Raw genomic sequence first — 24520 nt, forward strand, 5'->3', positions numbered from 1 at the left:
ACCGTTTTTGTGGCATGGCTGCACTATTTTTGAGCCAGATTTAATGGGATTATCCAAGAGTAGCAATAAATTAGTAAAAGTTCTTTGGTGCACCTTTTAACATGTACTTGTGTACTCACCTCCTCTCTCGCTCCGGAGGTCCCTTGCCGCAGTCCATCTCATCCGTGGCCCTGTTTGCAAACAGGGGCACGGAAGCTGCGCTCGGGTAGCTGCCAGTCAGCCGGTCACTCTCATCCTTCACCATATGTCAGCGCCTACAATGCTGAGAGATAGGGACGGATGTGAGTGGCCAGCCACTTCTGCCGGACAGAAGCTCCCTTAGCACAGCAACAGGACCAGGTAAGTAAATGTGCCCCTGTATGTCTAATATTCCCTTGGTAGAGCTTTGAAAGTGGAAACAATGGGGCACATTTACTCAGAACAGTGCAGTCTGTACTATGTGCAGTTTGCCTGTGTAGTGAGCAGGGGGCGCCAGATTCAGGATTTCCTCATGATTTAATTTGTTCTTCATGAATATGGCACCCCTTGCACTGCTCTGACAGACTGCACCACCTTGGCCCAAGATGGGCCATGCGATACACTGTTGCCGGACGTGTACTCACCTCCTCCATTGCTACCAATGTCTCACAGCATGGTCTGTCTGATCCGTGCCCCTGATTGGTTGCCATGGGCAACTAGAAATATTCTGACTTTCGAACACTTGATAAATCTGCCACGATATCTCCATTACATCACTAGGTTGTGTGTATAGTATAAGGGAGATATCTTAGATCTTATCTATTTTCCACAATAAAGTGAACTGAATTGGTTTATAACATAATTTGGACCAGTAATATAAGGTCCAATGATCATATAAGGTTACATAGGTAACACAAAGATTCAAATTAGCTGAACTAACAACCACAATAGGTTCCCTTAAGTGACTTCATTGTAGATTCTGGTCAGGAAAGAAACAATTCTTCTTTTGGAGAGTTTTCCATTATAGCCACCATTGAAGTTGTATGCGGACTGAAATGAATTGCATGCTCCACTGGTGATTCTAGGAAATATGCAAATATGTTTTCCGCAGTTGGATAAAAAAGACTTTGCCACAAAGGTACCTTGAAAGCCCCTTATCATCTAGCATGACTTTCTCAGGAAGCCTAGTGACACCATGGTGATAATAGCCAAACTAGTTGATGGTACACCAAAATTTGATCATTGTAATTATTATTTATTATTATTTACTTATAGAGCACCATTAATTCCATGGTGCTGTATCTGTAAGGGGTTCATATAAATTACGACAAATGGGAGGAGGACCCTGGCCGTGATGGCTCACAATCTATATGGGGGGAAGATGGAGACATGAGAGAGAGGGAGCAGACCAGTGCAGTTAATGTGCATTGTAAGCAAATCTAACAAAGAAAATTGTCCTATTGGGACACGTGAACCCATTGGTCACTAAAATGTAACTTTTAATAGTATTTGTTAAAAGATGGATAAGGCTTCATCCAATATTATGTTTTAAAATTTTACAGAGTGCAAGGGCAGCAATTTACATCATAACTGGGTGATCAAATTTATCAGGCAGCATACATCAACTACGACCAGTTAAGGGGGACTGGTAGTGTGCACAAACACCAAACATGGGGTTTCAGAACTGTAACTGTGCTTTACACTGTGGAAGAGGTCTGTATTTCTTTATTAGGTTCAGTTCACACTGGGTTATTACACCCACTTCTGTGTTGTACTGCCCCTGGGATTATAGGTGTAATCCTCCAGGGTTACTAATATAAAGACCCCCCGGTGCTAAGCACCTCTTGCCAGTATCCTCTATGTAGCGGTCTGGATGATCTACGCTGCAGCTAGCTAGCTGTTTTTCTGATGTATTTTACTTGCACCCTAGGTATCTAGCTGTCCACTGCCTCTGAATTAAAACCTAGCAAATTAGCCCCCCCGACATGTTTCGCCACATGCTGTGGCGTCCTCTTGGCCCCGATCCCCCTGAGGACGCCACGACATGTGGCAAAACATGTCGGGGGGGCTAATTTGCTAGGTTTTAATTCAGAGGCAGTGGACAGCTAGATACCTAGGGTGCAAGTAAAATACATCAGAAATACAGCTAGCTAGCCGCAGCGTAGATCATCCAGACCGCTACATAGAGGATACTGGCAAGAGGTGCTTAGCACCGGGGGGTCTTTATAACCCTGGAGGATTAGACCTGTAATCCCAGGGGCAGTACAACACAGAAGTGGGTGTAATAACCCAGTGTGAACTGAACCTAATAAAGAAATACAGACCTCTTCCACATTATACTAATGTGATAGTATCTGAGAATTTAGATTATTACTTTTCCCAACAATGAAGCATAGTCATGTGATTTTCTCGTTCCTTCTTTTCAAAGGAGGAATCTTATGAACAACTTCAAGGGTCTCGTCAGCCATGGACTCTTCCAAGTGACACAGACAGTGAAGGTGTGGAGACAGAAAAGGAAAAACGTAAGGCTTTCGATATTTGCATGTTTGAAACCTCATCTTTCATATTGAGATTGATAATCTCATGGCCCATCCTCTCCGCAATATATTCCATGATCCTGGATATTGAAAAGGAATTTAGAAACTATGAGGATTATAATCAGGAAATAACATGTCATCTACTTTTCTAAATCTTTTCAATTTTAACCAGTTATATTGGGACTTTTTTGCACAGATGTTGGACGATCGGAAATGACTGAACATTGGATGTAAGACTAATGGAAATGTACTATAGGTAGGTGTGAGACTAATGGGGCACAGGACAGATACAGTAATGTGTTCCTCTAGCAGGGGAGGAATACAATAGGTTTATATTATGGCTACTTTTTGCTTTATCTTTGAAAAGCAAAGATATTTTAACTTCATAAAGAAAAATATTTGCAAGTACACCTAAATATGTATCTGTTCATACATAGCCTTCTGCCTTTACTACTAGATTCAGAAGCATTTAACAGCAAAAATTGAAATCTCCATCAATGTTCTTTTTTTTTTCAAATTAATTCTCTAACCTCCCAGAAGTATTGGAGGTCAGTGAGATTTGTCACGATTCAGCACAGATACATCCAGCACAGTTGTCAAAGCTCCATCGTGAGCTTTGTTATCTATTGCCTCTGTCCCTCTAAAATCAACTTTTAAAATATGCTAATGAGTCAGAGGGACTCTGGGGGTTGTAACCAGAGCTTCCTCCATCTTGCAGCTTTATGGGCTGTTCCACTGTCCGTTCTTCCCCTCTGTTCCCTCAACACTTCTCCCTCTTTCTGCTTAATCTCACAGCAGCAGAGGAAGTTTCTGCACACAGTGGAAGGGTGGAAGTTCTCCTGAACTTGAAGCACCGCCTTTGAACCTGCAGCACAGAGGGGCTATGGGGACTACCCCCAGAGCTCTTCTGGCTCATTGGCATAATTTTAGCAAAAGTTGATTTTAGAAGGAAGGTGGCCATGGATAATAAATATCAATCAAAGAAGATTACCATGGTGCCTGGATCTAAAAGGAATATCTGCATCCAATACACATGTTTTTCATGCAGATTACTTGTGGATTTATCTGTGAAAAGTAATATTATTTTATTTTCCACACTTAGCAACAATTTCAGTTTGGGGGAAAAAAGAATTGTATACATTACTTTTTCCAAATTACATTTACTTTAATGATACTGTATTATTTTGCGGATTTTCGGCAGCAAAATTAACAAGTAAAATCTACACGGTATCTGCAATGTGACCTAGTTTGATTTTGATGGTAGATTTATCTTAAAATCGCAAATGGATTTAATTATTTAATATGTCCTATAAAAGAATCTTATTTAGTTGGATCATGGTGGGAGGTCAGAGCTCTGTTTTTATTGTATCCATCTTGATTACCCCTATTCTCGTTCTCTTGTAATTACTAAAATTTTAGATGTTGCAAAATGTACTTGGACACCTCAAGATTTTGTGTTGATCCCCGAGGCCTGGCATTTAGGGAATAATACAGTGTGTGCGTGTGGGGGGATAAACTCTAATGCCGGTGGCCCACTAGCGAGTAAAGTCCGAGAAACACGCTCCGTATGTTGGTGGGATTTCTCAGACTTAACCTAAAACCACTGGTCTGATCTGACATGCTACTTTCAGTTTGGGAAATCCTGCCGATGCACAAAGCTGGTTTCTCAAACCAAACTTGGTAGTGGGAAATCGGCATAAATGTTGTGCAAAGTTAGACGCTCTTCAACTGCACCAGTCTATGTTACGCCTCCTGCTAGTTGACTTAGTTTACACCAAAGTTTGGGCATATATTTTTCTACATCTTACATTATGTACTTAAAATGATCACCCCTAACTTTTTTTTACCTAATATTGTGGAATAAAGCATTTAAGACAGTTTTTAGCACAAGTTAATACTAGGAATTCTGTTTCATGTTAGTTTATCTCCCCACACTAATTTTTTACCAATTGAAGCCCATTTATTAAAATTGCTTTCGACACCTTAGTAATTCTGGCGTGGGACTTGTGCACCGGAATTAAAATCTACGTTAGTTCCTTCGCTCGTGGTACAAAAGGGACTGAAAATCGCAAAATCCATGGTCTGTGCTGGGAATAAACAAATTTTCTTGCCTTATACTCCAGAAAACAACAAGGCATAATACATCGAGGCCATTGAGATTGACAGATCTTCTACTACCCATCTACCTTCCATTTGCGGCCCTATTAGCTCTGCACAAGGTAAAAGGACTTATCCTTGTAGGATCCTCTGTAGAGGCGAGTAGGAAATCTCCTGTCATTACACAGTCCCACAGATATGGTTGTAAATATTTCTGATAGATCATCTTTTGTACTGAGGCTTGAGAGGGGGAACATGATTCAGTTCTGTTGCAGGTGGCATGTAAATACAGGGAATTACTCTGCATCAAATGTAATTATTTGGTAATAGGATCCACCTGGAATTAGAATGTGTGTATTGTGGCCAGAGCAAGAGTTCAAAGATGCCCATCCAGCGTCTGTCCAGTCATGCTCGCTGATAAATATGTCACCTGGCATACATTATAGGCTCGTATTTGGAGTTGCCATACAACACTCTTTTTGTTATCTGGTATTCTGGGTGCCAGGCCTTGACAATTTATGAGCTCAGAAGAAAATAAACATTACCCAACACCTGTTTTCTGACTCAGCGCACCATAGATTTCTGTGGAAATAATACAGACTTCATAACGTTCAATAATAACCACAAAATCTAAACCTCCAGCTGGAAAAATGTCATCATCCTATAAAGTGTATATTTTAAATAAGTGCCGTAATGGGATTGCTTATAGAAAGCTAACAAGATCCACCTTCCGAGGTTTAACTTCAGCATCTTATACCGTTTATCAGAGTATCTGTTCCAGGAACTGCCCAGTCACGAAGATGTCTCTGAGACGTGCTTTGCAATGGAAAAATTAGCCTTATATTCTTTGTATTGTTATAAGAGGGATACTGCATCTCCCTTTATGACAGCTAGTTAAAGGGAAAGCGGCTAGGATGCAAGGCGTAACATCTTATATAGGCTAGATGTGTGGCCATCCAAGACAGGACTTCTTCCGGAGGGAAAAGTGACTTTAGTATATCTCCGATCTCCATTGCCTCTGCTTATTCAGCAGAGAGGAGCGCTACAGGGTATTTTGAATATATTTGTAGAGCGATAGTGTTAGACTCTGGGGATATACAGTAGATGGAGCAGGACAATTATAAAGGGCTTTATAGTAGTCAGTGAATGCCAAAGCTATGGCTTCATAGTGCATCTGAATAAACAAAAACATAAAGAGGCGGCACTCACCGATGCGTGGATCTTTTATTAGAGAAATGGCGCAGTTAAGGGATAGAGCGGGGCCTGGTGACTGGCCATTTTGGACCACCTAATGTATTCTCAAGCCGTTGACTAAAGCTTCATAGTGGTGAGCTTGCTGATCTGTTTGGGTTTTAACAATGGGAAATGCTGCAATTTTTTCACTTTTTACTCCATGACATTTCCTCAGAGCCTTTGACTCATGTGGACCTACCTTCCCAGAATAAATTTATGCATTTCATAAAACAGTACGTTACTCTGCTTCTATTACATATGGAAAATCAAAAATAATAACTCTTCTACCAACATTTTGCTAAACAACTTAAAGCAGAAATTCATTCACATTCTTCTGCTTATAAATGAGCATAGCGTGAGTAATACGGGGCCAGGGTCCTTTAGCTTTTCTCTTGCTTCTGGAGAGTCTGTTTTTTTAAGGGAATCAGTCACCAGGTTTTACCCCACTAAACTTCTAGTCCCACAGGCAGAGCGGACACATTCATGCACCTGAATCTGAGCTTCAAAAGGGAATGTACAGGCAAAGATGCAGTAATTTGGGGTAGTATTATCAATAAAGATGATTTTAAAGCTATACTATTTTTCATTTTTAGATTGGGTCAAGGCTGTTAACAATCTATGCAATGAAGTTTTCATTTTGAGGCATAAATTATGGTACGGCCTATAGTGAGAAGGACCTTCACCCATGAAATCCTTATATATCTGTTCCTGCTCTCAATACACATGTACACAAGAGCCATTTCAGGGCCTTTGAAGGTCCTGAAACCACAGGTAGTAGTAGGCAGAAGGGACACATTCTCCATTTCCCAAATAAGAAGTGAATTCCATTCCTGTTGGGGCTATAATATTCATACAGCCCAGGGCTCATAGTAGTATTAATCCGCCCCTGGGTATGGCCACCTCCGAGACCAGCACATATATGGAGGTATGTTATGGGATGCCATAAATGTCCAAGGTAGAACTACCTTATAAAAGGGAACTGTAAATTTTGTCCTTTTGTTTTAATGTGATGTATGTGAACCCCTGATTGACTCGTGGCATTAATGCTCTATAAATAATAATAACAAGCTGTCACCAGGTTTATCCTCACTGCTAGGCCCCTCATCTAATTTATAAATAATAGGCAGGAACTCGATCTTTATCTTATGGTACGTTTGTAGCTGCCTGGTTCTGTAACTCACAAAGTGATAAACGTGATGTGACCTGAAAGATGAGATTCTTATCTTTAATATGACACAAAACCGTTTCAGGGTATTATAGGATAGAACAGAAGATAGGGGCTTCTGAAGTGACACTACTCTTGCTACCACTAAACTTGACACTTGTGAAAATGAAGTGAAAATGAGATGTTAGGAGTCATATTTGCCTGACTTTGGATGAGATTTGTTTTCGAGGTAAAGAGGTGAGATTTCACATAAATGAGGGAATTCTAGAAATGACATTTCATCCTCTACCTGAGGTGGCTAGTAGTCTGGTGAGGTAAAACCGCTTTTTAATATAGTATTGTGACACTTATGGCATATCCCATAACATACCTTATATACCATATATGTGCAGGTCTCTGAGGTGGCCATACCATAATGTATGCCTATTACCAACAACATGGAAACTTCATTGCATGGATTGTTAGGGGTCCCAGCAGCCTTGACCTCATTTAAAAATGTTAAATGGTGTATTTTAAAATAAAAAAATAACCTCTTCGATGCCACTGTTCCAGGTCCATGGCTTGACAGTCTTTATTGATTATACTACCCTAAATTACTTTAGTTTTCAGCTTCGAAAGTGAATGTTCAGGCAGATCCAGTGTCTTGAATGTACCTGCTGTACCACCTACTCTTTTTAGAATGTAGGGGGCAGCACAACACCCTGATTTTTACAAATTGCCCCTTTGGGTGAGATTAGTAAACATGACTTACTGCAATCCTCTTGTATATAGGAGATCTATTACAAATATTGGTTGAAATATACATTTTTACATTCCAAAAACCGCATGTTCTTAAATTTTATGTGAAGTTTAATATAAAATAAGAAGTTAGGTACCGTAATAAAGTTAACAATATAATTTTTTTCATCTCCACAGTTGTACGACGAAGTAAATATTTATGTTACTTATGGGCATTAGTAATGGAAATCACCAATTTCATCCATGTCGGTGATGGTTAAGGTGATAATTATAGGAGACTCCTGAATTCCTGATAGGGATAAGAACATCAACCACTAAGACTCATTGTGATTTTTTTGTTTAATAGGTTTTTCACTCATTGACAATCTGTGAAGCAGAGTAATCCCATAGATGGATAGATATCAAGTTTTTGTGTAGGAGGATTCTGGGTCAACTGATCAGACAGTAGTTATATACAGACAACATTTTAGCTTAATGACAACACAATGGAAGCGAATGCAATTTATATGACAGCACCTCGAGTCACTTCTTTGGTATTCAAAGCATGATAATGTCTAATTATGGAGGCAGAAATAAATCCACCAGACAGTTCCACTTTGTATCGAGACAAAGATTATAGTTTAGAGAGCTGCTTAGAATATCAATTACTTTGGATATAACTTGACTGTTACGGATAAAGCAGTTTCTAACCTTCTTCATGCAGTACAGTAGATATAAGTTAAATACACTGAAATTAGTGAAAAAATTGGGCTCCAAACCATAGGTATTTATTGATATTCAACCGTGTATGATATAAACCGCACAGGTGCTATGTGGCACTTGGAGAATGGGGGATTGAGAACTGCCCACAGGGACTGCATACACCCCAAACCTTCCCCCTGAAGAGAGGGTACCGCCTCCTGCAGCTATAATAATTATAATAATATTTATTTATTTATATAGCACACACAGATTACACAGCGCTGCACGGAAAATCATTCCCAGTCCCCATGGGCCTCACAATCTAATCAACCTATCAGTATGTTTTTTGGAGGAAACTGGAAGACCTGGAGGAAACCCACACAAACACGGAGAGAACATACAATCTCTATGCAGATGTTGACCTGGATGGGACTTGAACCCAGGGCCCAGCGCGGCAAGGCTGTAGTGCTAACCACTGAGCTACCGTGCTGCAGTTTGCCTGTAGATCTGCTCTGACACTCTGAAGTGCACTAACTTTTTTTGGTGCACCTTTAACATGAGGTGTGCAACAAAATTCTGATGGATTTGCATGTTGAATATGGTGCATGCTCCGACTGTGCATTGGAACTCCCATTTCAGTGACAAAATGTGTGTTGCATGAAGAATAGTTCAGCCACCACACAAATGTCATGCAGGCACTTCTTAAATACATGTGCAAGCAGTTTGCACATTAAAGAGCTTGCAAAGTCAGCCAAAAAAATTGTGCAAGGACTTTAGTAAATGTGCCCCAATGCGTTGGATTTCTTAGGCATACACCCTCCATGACTATCTCTCCATGTATATTTATTCTGCTCTCTCTGTTATCTATAAAGGACTGGCGGCTGATTTGAGAGTAACATCTAGTTAAAAATCAACATAAAAACATGAGATACTATAGTTGACCCTAAATTTGCCATTGCAAGGGTAAGACCTTTTATTGTACATTCAGGTTTGCTCAAATAATTCATACCGTGAAATAATAGGAAACTCCCTTGCAGGGACCATCGTAAATGATGAGACCATTAGAGATCATAAAAGTGAAAAACATCAAAGAGGTTATCCAATGGGATACATTTTTTAGCTAAAAAATGTAAAACATTATTACCTTACTTAGTGTCCCAATGCTGCCACTTTGAACCTTCCCTGATGCTTTGCTGTTTTCGATGTACAGAAAATCACCATTTAACCAATTGCGGGTGCTGGGAAGCCCAACCTCAGCCAGTGTTTGTGTAAGTAGTAGTATTTTATGTAAGGTGACAGGGGCCTGGGAGTAGGGACATACAACATCAGAACTGCAGAGGGACTGAAAAAGTCTTTCATCTTGCTTTTTAAAAAAAAACTTACCAAACTTTAACCAAAACCTGTAATAAACCAGGGTCTTAAAGTGACCTTTGAATTTTTCCATCTAACCTATGTTGTTCTTAGGGCAGCCTAAGAGATATTGGCCAAATGCATTATACCACCACGCCGGTACAGATTTACTAAGAGCCTTTGACCTCTTGACAAATATGGCTGTAGACGGTTAGGGCAGACATGGCAGAGATCTCAGCTATAACTTCTGGCAGTTTTCTGGCAGTAGCTATAGTAAATGCAGTGCGCCAGGGCGTCCTGACCTGCCCTTCTCTCTTCTCCCCGTCACATCTACTCAAAAAGTTGCAATTCTTGGCCGATGGCACAAAACATTTGCCCCATAATGTTTTTGCCCTGGACGCTTTGTGAGACATGAGGCATGTGAAATAGTTTTTCTCATATAAATAACCATCTGCCTTTTATTGTCAGTTTTTTCAATGGATTTACAAATACGAAAATAAGAAATTAAAATAATTCCTTGTATAGATTTCCTTTAATATATGCCAGGATATTTTTGACATCATTAGAAAATTTCTTTACAGGGTGGAATGTTCTTCTCATTCCGGGTGGGTATCTGTTCCAAAAATTTCGTCATAACAAAGATTTAAGTTTCAGACTAATCCTAAAGGAAATTCAGATTACAAATCAGATTAAAATGATCTAATGACTTGCCAAGGAAATCTTTCAACGAAGTGTTGGAAAAATATAACATAATGTCATGTTCTCTGTCACTGTTGATAAAGGAAAGTTAGATACGTGGGTCACATTCTCTTCCTTCTTATTGCTTTTTGGATTTTTTTCTATGCATTTAAACATTTTTAGAAAATTTTATCAGAAAAGATGCAATTGAGAACTATTCAAGAACAAGAGAGAACTTTACAACAAGTGTACATATTTTTTCATTAAAGGAAATCAACAAGTATGAAAAAGTAAAAAAAAAATACTCACCTACACTCCTCATCGTCTTGATCCCGGAACTTAATAATAATAATAATAATAGAACTTTATTTGTCCCCAGAGGGAAATAAAAGTATCACATCCACTACATTTAAATACACTTATTTACATACACAACGGATAATAGCACACACAGGTTTAAAAAGACATAAAAACATCCGATACATTCATCTTACATAGTAGGATAGCCTTATTGAGCTGCTCGTGTTCATTAAATTCCATAAGTCATAACGAGAGAGGAGGGAATAAGTGTGACATCTCATGAATTAAACCTTGTTCTAAAACCACTTTAATGGGTCCAAATTAACTCATGTAGTGGGTGATCTTAATTAACAATAATTTTGTACACTCTCTCTGGGATTTTAAGATGTAGTATACCATCCCACTCCTCTAAAGTCATACGTCCCTTCTCGAGATACAATTTCCCCAGCTATGGTGAATAATATTGCAGTCATTGTATATACCATGAGTAAGGCTTAGAATGCAGCTAAACCGCATAGGGTTTGTTACCTACATGTAACACAGTTGTACATTTTAATAAATTAAAAATAAAGGATCATAAATTTTACTTGGATGTGCTACAACAAACTTTTTTGAATAATTTCTAATTCTTTCAGAAGCAGACCTTATAGGCACACCAGCTAGTGAATTCCTCTACGCCATCCTTTATGCACTAAATATTCTAAATATTTTTGTAAAAAATATTCTGATTCATTGGTGTAGATAATAAAGAAACGGGCACCAAAACTGTCCCCTGCTGGGCACCTATTCAACACACAAGCAGTTCATCAGCCAGTTAACCAGACCTTTCTCCACCTGTATAGGCCATAGTTTTTATTTTAGCCATGCAGAAATAATAGTATTGAATGCACTACTGAACTCAAAGAAGGTCAGTCGTACCGTGGGGTTTTCAGGTGAGAATATACTGTTACCTGTTCAACAAGTGTATTAGAGCGTCTTCTATTATAGGTTCCTTTGTTTTCCCTTGAAACACTCGTAATGCACCTGTCCCACTTGGTGTTAACTGTGGTGCTGATTCTGTGTAAAAAGACCATAAGATATAAGTGTCTCAGTGGATTTGATTGAATTAGCAAGACTACTTATTTTAACATTGTTGGGCGACATTAACAACTCCTTTTTTGGGGATACGTTCAGCATATATACAGAAAAACTGGAAAACAGAGACATCCAGTAATGGGGAGTTAACGGGGGATGGATGTAAATGTTTTGTATACACCCCGACCCCCAATGAACGTACACTCTGGGAGATCCCCAGTGATGTAACTGAACATATAAGGGAAATGACATCACTGGAGAAAAAGCCTGAAAATCAGCAGCCAATGACTACTCCTCCTCCCACTTTCAGGGGAAAGGGAAGGAACAGGACAATGTATCCGTTGTAAGGACACGTTGGGGATCCTCCTGACTTTATACTTACAACGGAGAGCTAAAACTAGGTGTGAATGTATCCTAATGAGTCTTCCTCAGGCTTGATCATCTTTAGACAGTGTCATTACAATTGAGTCTGTATAGTTTTCATCATCATAGAGGAGAAGGGAGGATCTTTTTCAGTTCCCTGGTACATTGCATGGCTTATCAATTGGAATGACAATTTGTATTACAAAAATCCCTTTCTACAACTATTAAGTGCTACAGAATTTTTGGTAAAACTGACTTTGAGTCAGTAATATGTGCTGAACCTGTGCTAACTCGTCCGATAGGTGACACCCATCTGGTTGCCCCCCCCCTAACCAGCTCACTATGATGGGTCAGGTGTCTAACATTACACAAAAATGGAAAGACCTGTCAATCATGTTAAGAGCTACAGGAAGAATCCAGAGGGGAGCTGGGAGAAGATGTAATACAGTAGTGTTTTACAATTTGTCACTTATCAGATTTATTAAAATTTCATGTTATTTTCATAGTTTAATATGACTTGTTGAAATAAGACACTTTGTAGTATATTTTATTAAGGGTGAGTTTTATCTATACACAGAGCTGGAATTTTGGTTGATCTAACTGCCTTTTTAAGAATTAGTTTATTAAGTTGCATAATAAGTTTATAAGAAAAAAAAGGAGAGTGACAGCAGAACTCAAGGGAGGGGATCCGCCCCCATTAAAAAAAAATCCTCTGACTAGTATCCAAGTAAATAAAGGGTTACAGTACAGTGTATATTGGCAACTTGAAGAAAATCTATCATCGAAATCCATCATGATAAACCAGGGACACTTACTCAACTTATATTTGTTATCCACAATAATAATAATAATTCCTTTATTTATATAGCGCATAAAGATTACGCAGCGCTGCACAGAACTTGCCAAATCACCCCCTGTCCCCAATGGGGCTCACAATCTAATCAACCTACCTGTATGTTTTGGAGTGTGGGAGGAATCTAGAGGACCCGGAGGAAACCCACACACAACCTCCTTCCTTCTAAAATCAACCTTTAAAATTATGCTAATAACCCAGAAGAGCTACTGGGATGATTTCAAGAGCCCCTTGCAATCCCATAGATACACAGGCTGTTAGAATGTCTCTACCTCTCCCTGATCCTTCAGCACTTCCCCCTTCCTCTGCCTGATGTAATCTCACTGCAGCACATGAAGTTTCAGCATAAAGTAGGAGTGGGAAATGCTCATTTTGTACTGTAACTGCCTGGGAATCTGCATTACAGAGGGGCTCTGGGAACCACCCCAGTAGCCCTTTAGGCTCATTAGCATGTTTTTAAAAGTTGATTTTAGAAGGAAGGAGATCATGGATAACATATACAGTATAAGGAGATTACCAAAGTCAAGGTGCCTGGATCTATAAGTTAGTCTTCTTGCTTTATCATTCTGGATTTTGATGTTAAATTCCCCTTAACTTGTATTTGCTGAAAAAGCAGCACCCTTTTATATATATCGTCTGATTCGTGCCTTATAGAGCAGGGTCAGTGACTGAATCCACTTTGCACCCTGATGCAGGATCTGGAATTGTAATAATTCTTATGGTCTTCTTTACCCAAAAATTTGCTGATAAGCTGTAAGTGCTCCATGGGGCATCACCAGACCCCCTCTAGGCTCCTGTTGCATGCGCAATAACAAGGCCAAAAACACTTTCACAAACTCTGAGAATATTTTTAAAATATAATTTTTAGGAAAAGGGATGCACAAAAAAACGATTACAAGGCCTGATCATGCACCAGAGTGCAAAGTGGATTCAGTCAGTGATGCTACTTTATAAGGTAAGAATCAAATGGTAGATTTCCCTTAAGATGTATTGCAAGAATTTCTCCTTGGTCGTATAGTCAGATATTTACTGCTTAATGGAACGTCTGTTTATAAACCTGAGTTTGATTTATCATGTATGTACTACTGTATATGTCTAAGATCTCTCTATGATCCATTACTAAAGCACAATTACACAAAGACTTCCTTTTAATGGAACAGTGGTTTATATATTTATTCTATTCCATACCCCGTTTCATGAAGCAACATCCTTTAATCCCTTCATGATCCATAGGAAGTCTTTACGTCCTGAAAATGTCACAGTCCTGAAACTGAAGGCCTCAATCGCACATCAGTTTTCTTCTCAGATGATTCTGGGGGACCAGTTTTTTTGGAGAGATGGAAAAAAAATCTATGTTTGTCATACAGACAAGAAATAAAATGGATTCACATACAATACTGACAACGGACACATCTTGGTGAATGAGCCCTAATTAGTAGTAAGTAGCAGCATCAGGTCAGATGAATTGTCTTGTGCCTGTTAAGCTAAGACCTAATGCCAGATGTTGCGGGTTTTTTGATCACTTTGCTTCCCAGCAAAAAAAATAAATATAAAAGTGGTCAAAATGTAGTATATATATCTAAAAACAATTGATGTCATGATGGCACAAAGCATTTAATAAAAACTTGCAATGTTTTAAGTGTTTATATTCATTGTATGGTTCAATAGATAACATTAATACCGTATATACTCGTGTATAAGCCGAGTTTTTCAGCACAAAAAATGTGCTGAAAAACGTCCCCTCGGCTTATACACGAGTCTATTACGAGCACTTTAAAAAAAAAACCTTATATACTCACCCTCCGGAGGCCCGATGCCAATGTCGGTGCGTCCCGTCTTCTTTCTGCCCCGCAGCCCTTCTTCTTTCTTCTGTCTTCTGTCATGGAAGCAGCCATGTTTTCTTCCAGCAGACGTATACCATGACGTCAGCAGCGGCCCTGTCATAGTATGCGCCTGCAGGAAGAAAACATGGCCGCGTCCATGACAGAAGAAAGAAGAAGAGCCGCGGGGAAGAAAGAAGACGGGGCGCGCCGACATCGGGGACATCAGGGAGCCACGCCGACTTTGAAGGGTGAGTATATACTTTTCTTTAAGCGCTGAGGGGGTAGGATGTATATTACTAGGGGCTGGCTGAATACTACTAGGGGCAGGCTGGCTGTAAACTACTGGGGGAAGACTGGCTGTATACTTCTGGGAGCAGGCTGGCTGTATACTACTAGGGGCTGGCTGGCTGTATGCTACTAGGGGCTGGCTGCCTGTATGCTACTAGGGGCTGGCGGCTGTATACTACTAGGGGCTGGCTGACTGTATACTACTAGGGGGTGGCTGGCTGGCTGTAAACTACTGGGGGCTGGCAGGCTGTATACTACTGGGCACAGGCTGGCTTTATACTACTGGGGGCAGGCTGGCTGTATACTACTGGGGGCAGGCTGGCTGTATACTACTGAGGACTGGCTGGCTGTATACAACTGGGGGCGGGCTGGCTGTATGCTACTAGGGGCTGGCTGGCTGTATACTACAGGAGGCTGGTGGCTGTATAATACTAGGGGATGGCTGGCTGAATACTACTAGGGGCAGGCTGGCTGTAAACTACTGGGGGAAGACTGGCTGTATACTTCTGGGAGCAGGCTGGCTGTATACTACTAGGGGCTGGCTGGCTGTATGCTACTAGGGGCTGGCTGCCTGTATGCTACTAGGGGCTGGCGGCTGTATACTACTAGGGGCTGGCTGACTGTATACTACTAGGGGGTGGCTGGCTGGCTGTAAACTACTGGGGGCTGGCAGGCTGTATACTACTGGGCACAGGCTGGCTTTATACTACTGGGGGCAGGCTGGCTGTATACTACTGGGGGCAGGCTGGCTGTATACTACTGAGGACTGGCTGGCTGTATACAACTGGGGGCGGGCTGGCTGTATGCTACTAGGGGCTGGCTGGCTGTATACTACAGGAGGCTGGTGGCTGTATAATACTAGGGGATGGCTGGCTGTATACTACTAGGGGGTGGCTGGCTGTATACTACTGGGGGCTGGCTGGCTATATACTACATGGAGCTGGCTGGCTGTATACTACTAGGGATTGGCTGGCTGTATACTACTGGGGGCTGGCTGGTTGTATACTACAGGGGCTGGCTGTATACTACTGGGAGCTGGCTGACTATATACTACTAGGGGCTTGCTGGCTATATACTGGGGGGGGGCTGTGACCAATGCATTTCCCACCCTCGAGTCAATAGTTTTTCCCAGTTTTTGGTGGTAAAATTAGGGGTCTCGGCTTATACTCGGGTCGGCTTATACTCGAGTATATACGGAAGTACTTTTTAAAAAAAATACCCTAAAAATCAAGCCCTCATTCTTCTAATGGGATGATATACTAATAAACTACCCAGAGGTCCTTCTAGATCAGTGGTTCAGTAACTCAAATCTCACCTTATACTAATATACAATTGAGTATAAGCTGACCCAAATATAAGTGTAGGCACATTTTTTTACCACAGAAAACTCTGAAAATGTATTCACTTGATTATAAGCCTGTGGTGGGAAGTGCCTTGGTCACAGCCTCCCCTCACTAATAAAATTCCCAACAGCCTCCCCGCACTAATGAAATACCCAGCAGCCTCCCCACACTGATGGAATGTCTAGCAGCCTCTCCTCACTGATGGAATGTCCAGCGGCCTCCCCTCACTGATGGAATGTCCAGCAGCCTCCCCTCACTGATGCAATGTCCAGCAGCCACCTCTCACTAATAAACTGCACAGCAGCCTCCCCTCACTGATGGAATGTCCAGCAGCCACCCATCACTAATGGAATGTCCAGCAGCCACCTCTCACTAATAAACTGCACAGCAGCCTCCCCTCACTCTGACGGAAGGTCCCGCAGCCTCCCCTCATTAATAAAATGCCCAGTAGCCTACCATCACTGTTGGAATGTCCAGCAGCCTCCCCAAGTAATGAAGTGCCCAGCATCCTCTCCATGTTATATAAAAATATATATAAACTTAAAACTTACCTCCGGAGCTCCCCTTCTCTCTCAGCTTCCTGTGTAAGTACGCGGGTCCTTGGCCTCTGCCATTGCACACACTATGATGTCATCAGACTACAAGACCACAAAGTCTTTGTGTGTGTGTGGGCAGAACACATGGACCCATGCTCTCACACATTGCTCTTGAAAGGTGAGGAATGAAAAGATAATAAAAAGCTTGAGTAGGAGATGAGCTGCAGTTCCTACTGCACCCAACATCTGATAATTCCTTTAGTCATATAGCGCACACAGATCACGCAGCGCTGCACAGAGATTGCCAAATCAGTCCCTGTCCCCAATGGTGCTCACAATCTAATTACCCTACTAGTATGTTCCGGAGGAAACCTATGCAAACACAGAGAGAACATACAAACTCTTTACAGATGTTGACCATGGGTCTTGAACCCAGGTCCCCATTGCTGCAAGGCTGTAATGCTAACCACTAAGCCACCATGCTGCCCTAGAGGCTATTGTGTTATACAATGCAATACATAGACAACGTTTTGGTTATTTTTATTTCATTTTCTTTTATATTACTCATCACAAATTCCCCTAAACATGACTAACTATTGCCCACTGGTAGATCCTATAGTCCAGTGATGGCGAACCTTTTAGAGGCCGAGTGCCCAAACTACAACAAAGACCCACTTATTTATCGCAAAGTGCCAACACAATAATGTAATTTGTGATTTATACTTCCTTCTCTGTCACAGTTTAATTGATACCAGCACCTGAGGACACCAATAAAGCAGAAAATAGTCCCAGGTAGAGCTGTCACTTTAAAATAGCTCAGTGCTCAGCAAGTCTGGGACTGCAGGAAGTTACCTGGAGTCATCTCTGGTGATGGCCTGAGTGCCCACAGAAAGGGCTCTGAGTGCCACCTCTGGCACCAGTGCCATAGGTTAGCCATCACTGCTATAGTCCCTTAGGGCCAGCCTCAGCTTATACTAGATTTTTATATGTAATTTTGCACGATGCTTCTTGACTGTCCAAGTGACTGTCTGATTTTCCCTTTATGTAAGAAGAATGAGTCTGTGCTTGGCTCTCCTAGAGCTCCTTTATGGGAAAGGAAAACCTACTAAGTAAACATGTCATTTGTTTCAGATACGTAATGTTCCCCCTTCAGTTGTGGTCAGGAATCCTGGAGGACTTTCTTTCCCACACACTTTTCACATGGAAGTGGTTACAGCTACTGTGCTTCATATTCTCTCATTTCATAGCAAAGTGTGAAGTACAAAGTATGTTTTTACATGTTAATCCCGTTACAGACACTCTGCAAATTTTCTGAAATCTGAAAAACACTAAGAAAATATTAGAAACAGCCTCTGTTTTTACAATAGGGTGAACATCATGATGCGGGGGAGCAAAAGAATTTGTACAGGTGTAGCAGAGCTGAATATTGGTGCAGCAGTAGCTTAAAGGAAATCTACCATCAACATCCATCATGATAAACCAGGGGCACTTACTCATAGATCCAGGCACCGTGACTGTGGTAATCTTATTATATTTGTTATCCAAGGTCTCCTTCCTTCTAAAATCAACGATAAAAATTATGTTAATTAGCCTTAGGGGTTCTCTAGCTCTACAGACTGTTATACTGTCTCGGCCTCCCTCGGCTCCCTCAGCACTGAAAATACTGTAGGAATTGCTCACTGCTAAGGAAGCAGGAAGGAGGGTAAGACAGTTTCACCTTCTGTAAAGCCAGATTTCAGAGCGGATAAGGTAGCCTCTCAGGTACAGTCATGGTGCCGGAATCTATGAGTAAGTGTCACTGGTTTATCATGCTTGATTTTTATTGTACATGTCCCGTGGATCACAATCTAATCATTGAAGGTTCCCCCTCCTAGTCCCTAGTTCAAAGTAACAACTTGTAAACCTTCGAGAGGAAACCTGTTGCATTAAACACATTGATTATTCTACAACATGTTATGGAGTAGGAGGAGCTGAGCAATTTATAGCGGTATTTGTATATTTGTAGGTTATTATTTAAAATTCTGTTCAATTTGGACGTTGGGGTGCATTAGGTGGTTCTATGCAATGATTGACGGTGCACACACTAGTTTAAAGTGTCAATCACCACTAAAATCTTGTTCCCATGAAATGAATAAAAGTTCCATCTGTAATCTAGAGGCCACTTACGCAATTCATGACCAAGGAGGGCTGTTGAGGTTGAGAGATCCTTTTTGAAGCTACTGTCTGCTTTGTCCATTTTATAAAGCTAAAAGATTCTTTGAACCGTCTGTCAGTTAAAAAGATGAACGTTGAGATTCCTCAGTTGATGATACCTTTTATTGGCTAACTAAAAAAAGATGATGACAATTGCAAGTTTCTAACACTACTCAGGCCTCTTCTTCAGGCATGGTACAACATGGCCGCCATTTGAAACTCTTTTTCCCTGCATTGACCTCCAATGGATACAACAGAAATCCTACCAAAAAATGCTTTGCCAGGTGCTTATTGTGGCGACAAAATCATGGGTAGACTAAAAAGATTTAGAAATAGATATCTCTTCAGAACACTAGAAGAAAACAACATATGTATACGACTGATATTTGCATACTATTTTTACATATTAAAGTTGTCGAACCTATTACCATATAATATGAAACAAAAATACACCCTAGCCAATTTTTTTTTCCAGAAAGGCATTGAAAAATAAAGTGATCCCCGTGCCAACTTACCGTCAGAGCTTTATGGGTTCCTATTATGGTTCCTACTTCCTGTTTCCTTTGTCATGATTGGCTATATAGTCATTTCCTATTTGTTAAAAAAGGATAAGGATGTAACTATTTATTTTGGTCAGATTTTTTTGGAAGTGTTAGCCTACTTTATCATAGGCAGAAAACTATCATTGGCCTTATATGGGGTTGTATCACTATAGACTTGTATGTAGTGTTGGAAAAATTAATGAGCTAATCCGTATTCAGCCGGGCCCTCTGGCGAAGTCAGGTTAATAGAGTGAAGTCATCTTAGAAAAGAACTTACTACCAAAAGGAAAGGGAGGAAAGATCTAATTTTTCAGAAATGGCTAAATTGTTCACCCTCCCCAGTTGGAGTGTTAGACAGATTTGTGGTAAATTGGTGGGGGGGGGGGGGGATCTCCCATTTTTTTACCCTTTTTAGGAGGGAGAGGTATCTAATCACTTGATTATGTTGCTTTGTAAGTCCCTATTATCTTGTTATCTTTGAAAGTAGTATGATTTTTTTTATTTTTTTTATTTAATTCTACCCAATTGGAATAAGAACATGCCAGGCCACCCCTGTCCATACACACATAAAATGTAGTGACCCCGTTATACTGTCACGACCTTGTTGAATCTATGGTTCTGAGGGTGAGAATAGGTCCTGTAACAACTGTAACCTCCTCTGTTTTCTTTTAGGTTTGTGATGCCAGAAGAGAAATTGTGAACCAATGAACAATGTCTACTAAGACGGAAGATGATTTTTTTCTCCGATGTCTTTGATTGCAATAAATTGCAAGAATGATTATTTTTGTAGCGTGTTTAATAATAAAATTAATGTATTATCATGATAAAAACTAACTTTCCTATTCCACAATCTGCAGTTACGGTGAACTTTTCCTCTGCTGTAACTGGACACAATTATGCACCTTCCAAGTTTCTTTGTTACCTTAGACATGAATTTTCAATGTTTTATTGTAAGAAAATTGACACTTTAATGTGTATTCTTTAAAAAGTTCACTCCTTGAGGTATTTGGGATGCTATGTATAGTAATTGCATACAAATACAAATTCTGTCTTTTTAGGGCGGGTGGGGGAACCTTTTGAAAGTTTTTGGAAAACAATTATAGAGATACAAAAATTGTTCACTGCATGTTGCACTTATATGACTTATAGAATTGTAATCTAATCAACTGGTAGTAGGCCTTAAAAAATTGAGTGAAAGATTTCTTGTACACTGATTCCTTAAATGCATTGTTTGTCCGTATATTAATTGCATTAATTGCCAGAGTAAGGTTCACCGCTTGCTTGACCATGTGAATGACAGTTTGTCAATGAAAAAAATTGTTATATATCTTTGTAATGGTTGTTCCTCCATTTTCTATAAACAGTATCACACCCTCCGTAAAATTTAAATAGTACAATTTTGGCTGCATGAAGTCACCACTAGGGGGAAACTGGAAGACATAAGCATAAATGAGACATCATATATGGCCCAATGTGTTGTGAACTTGGGCCTAATCTTTTCTCTGTACAACTCTTTTTTGGATACCGATGTGTCTTTTCTTCTGTGTGCCATGAATTGAGTTGCTTTTCTGAACATTATATTTCTGATATTTACATGATAGTGAAATATATATGTGTCAACAGGGTGGCTGTATTTGTAAATGGCAGTCTATCAATGGTTTTTTAAGTTTGTTGCAATTCTGTAATGAATTGGTTTCAGGAGTAATGATCGTTCTTCCCCAGTGAGGGTGGTCACATCTGTTTGGGAAATATACACTGACCTGCTACTACACTTCCGTATATAGAGTAATGGTTGGATTGACTTAGCAGTTGACAGTGAATTAACTGGATTTTCTGAATCTCAATACAGATAGTCCAATCTTAAAGCACTTTGAAAATGCTAAGTAATCTGCAGGTAACATGATATAAAGCAAGAGGAGCTTAACCTTTCCCCTCCACAAACAGTATATTTTAGATGTCACATGTTCCACTGATGGCTTTAACCATGGGATTAGAACCACCATTCTTCTTCTTATTAACCCCATTAATCAGCTACCGTCTACATGTACTCTGTCACTGAATGGGATGAAGCAACAATTCTGTGACAAAGTAGATACTTTCATAGAACAATTTAGCAATATTCTGCACCATAGTTACTGTAAATATGGTGAACTGGATAGCCTCCAGTAAGAAGAGGCTGCGGAGCTCCCATGGGTGTTGTGGCCTTCTCCCATAATAGATTATTAGTGTTTCTAAAAGTTCAACCCCTACAAATCTGATATTGAAGGCTACGACAGTGATAGAGGGAAACCCCTTTAAGCACCATCTACTAGTTTTGAGTCCCGAGAAGCCCTGCATGGTGGAAGAGCCATTATGCCGGTGCTTGCGGCTTCTTTTGCAGGATGCATGCTCACCAATGTTATATGTAAGTGTTACACACAAAGGTCATCAATCTAGAATTAACTGTTCTAATAAACATGTCACACAAAGCATGTACCAAGATCAACCGAAAAATTATGACTGTAAACAATGCCTTTGCTTGCCTTCTACAGGAATGTGGAGAATATTCCTTTCGTGCAAAATGTTGTAGCTCTCTCTTACTTGCACAAGACCAGATTACAGCTTTTTATTAGTTTGTGGTTAATTGCAAATAGTTCAAGACTTGTAATGTATAACATGAGATGTAATGTCGCCTGTATCTTCCATGCATCTTTATAGGCACCACCGGTATCGCCTATGATAAATGACAGTATTTTATGTCCTCCTTCCCTCAATGCTTCATACTTATTTTATAGATCCAAGTGCAAGGCTATTTCTTATCTATTGTCCGGTATAAGAACAGCAAAACAAATATTAGATAAAGTACAGTCAGGGGGGGTGACTTGAGAGGTGCCTTGTAGGGAACTTTACATGTTTCTTCCCACACATAAGGACCAGTACTATAAACCATGGACCAGAACCTGAAAAACAATCCCGTTCATTTCTACAAATGAAGTTTATTGAACATATACAACTGGGCACATTTATCAGAAATCCTACGCTATTTACCTGAACCTTTTCTGAAAAGTCTTGTGCCACATTTTATTAGGGATTAAAAAAAAAAAATTAAGGCACCTGTATGATTGGAACAACAATGGGGGGCTTGTAAAGGAAATTATCAGAGCTATTTTTCACTTATAGATAGACTATATTTTTCACTGGTAGAAAAGTATTAAGCCCCTTCCACACTGGCGTTTTTCACGCGCGAGTTCTGCACGTGCATTTGACGCGCAGAACTTGCATTGCACTCTGTCCCATTGTATTCAATGGGTCTTTCTTCATTAGCGTTGGTTTTCACGCGCGTGCTTGCGTTCGTTTTCACGCGTGTCAAAATCGCAGCATGCTCTACTTTTGCGTGTCACGCGCGTTTTTCACGCCCCATTCAAGTCTATGGAGATGCATCAAGAACGCATTGCACTCGCAATCATTGCAAGTGCAATGTGAGTGCAATGCGTTTTACACGTAAGGGTTGCTAGGTGACCAGAATAACAGTATTTCCCCTGCTCGCGATCGAGCATTTAATTAAAAAAACACAATGAAGAACAGTGAAGAATAGAATAAAAACATTGAACACAGTGAACACAGTGACCACAGGATCATTTAAGAGAAAAACACAGTGCAGAACACAGTGCAGAATAGATTACAGATGTTCGGCACATCTGCTTACTTGTCGGGAGATACGCGCGGAACGGTGCGCCCAAAATAGCATGTGAAGAACAATATATATGTGTGTGAAGAACACATTGCAGATGTTTAAATACATCTGCAATGTGTTCTTCACACATATATAGTGCACAATGTAAAATACATGTATATGTATGTGATAGACGTTAAAATTGTGTTATATATAACAAACAGCTTTGTTAGTGACACAGATTAGTCCAGCCATTGGTCTTGTCTGTGTAAAGGTGCTCAAGTGCTTCTGTGTTGACAGCAATGCTTCCCAGTTGTTTCCACGTGTCGACCTTCCCTGATCAGCAACAATGTTCTCCGATACATATAGAAAAAATTTTTTTGAAAAAAAAATTTTTTGAAAAAATTTTTTTGAAAAAAGAAAAAAAATTTTTTTTTTTTTAAAAAAAGGAAGAAAAAAAATTTTTTGGAAAAAAGGAAGAAAAAAGGAAGAAAAATGCTCCATGGAACGCAAGCTGAGCGCCAAATTGTGCGCATAAAAAATATGTCGCACGGTGGAACGCACACTATGCGCCTGGTTCTGCGCATGTGTATTATGCCCCAGCAAGAACGTCTGGTGCTATGGAAACCAAAAATGAAAAATTATCAGATAAAACATAGATGATTCTGGAATGCAATATTCATGCAATTTACATAAAGGAAAAGTCCACGATGTGTCAGCCATAAATCAGGACCAATTGGCTGTGATAACAACCATGTTGGATGCACGTTGATATTGATTCACCAACGATTGTATAACTCGCAAATATAAGGGACGACCTTGCTGAATATACCCCTAATAATAAACGGGGCAGACGGCATCATCAATCCCCTAGGTTTTTGACTGTACTTGTATAAAAGACAGTGTGGTCCCTGGCTAGACACACCAACCGTAACCTATGAAAGAACAACAATGTACAAAATATAGGGAAATGGATGGAAATACGTTTACCATAGCACTTGACAATTGCATAAACGGCGCATCGATTTGCGCTCTTGAAGCACCAAATAACAAAAGAATGTTTTGGGAGTTGTGTAGGGAGGCTTCCACGAGGAGACATCTGGGATAGGCTCATAT

General features: G+C 40.2%; 1 protein-coding gene across 5 annotated transcripts in view; it reads left to right on the top strand.

The window, feature by feature from the left end:
* Positions 1–23464, top strand: part of C5H8orf34 (chromosome 5 C8orf34 homolog) — a 176409-nt gene extending 152945 nt beyond the window's left edge. For 2 of the 5 annotated variants that reach the window (XM_072151746.1, XM_072151748.1), the window contains exons 13-15: positions 2387–2480; positions 2692–2751; positions 20425–23460. In XM_072151746.1, coding sequence (XP_072007847.1) covers positions 2387–2480; positions 2692–2729 — 132 coding nt within the window. In that variant the 3' untranslated portion in view covers positions 2730–2751; positions 20425–23460. Of the gene's footprint in view, positions 1–2386; positions 2481–2691; positions 2752–4618; positions 4715–20424 lie in introns of all 5 variants that reach the window. The other 3 variants (XR_011855689.1, XM_072151749.1, XM_072151747.1) reach the window with 3 other exon arrangements.
* Positions 23465–24520: the final 1056 nt, after the last annotated feature.

The sequence above is a fragment of the Engystomops pustulosus genome, chromosome 5 (genome assembly GCF_040894005.1).
Source record: "Engystomops pustulosus chromosome 5, aEngPut4.maternal, whole genome shotgun sequence".
Taxonomy (NCBI): Eukaryota; Metazoa; Chordata; class Amphibia; order Anura; family Leptodactylidae; genus Engystomops; species Engystomops pustulosus.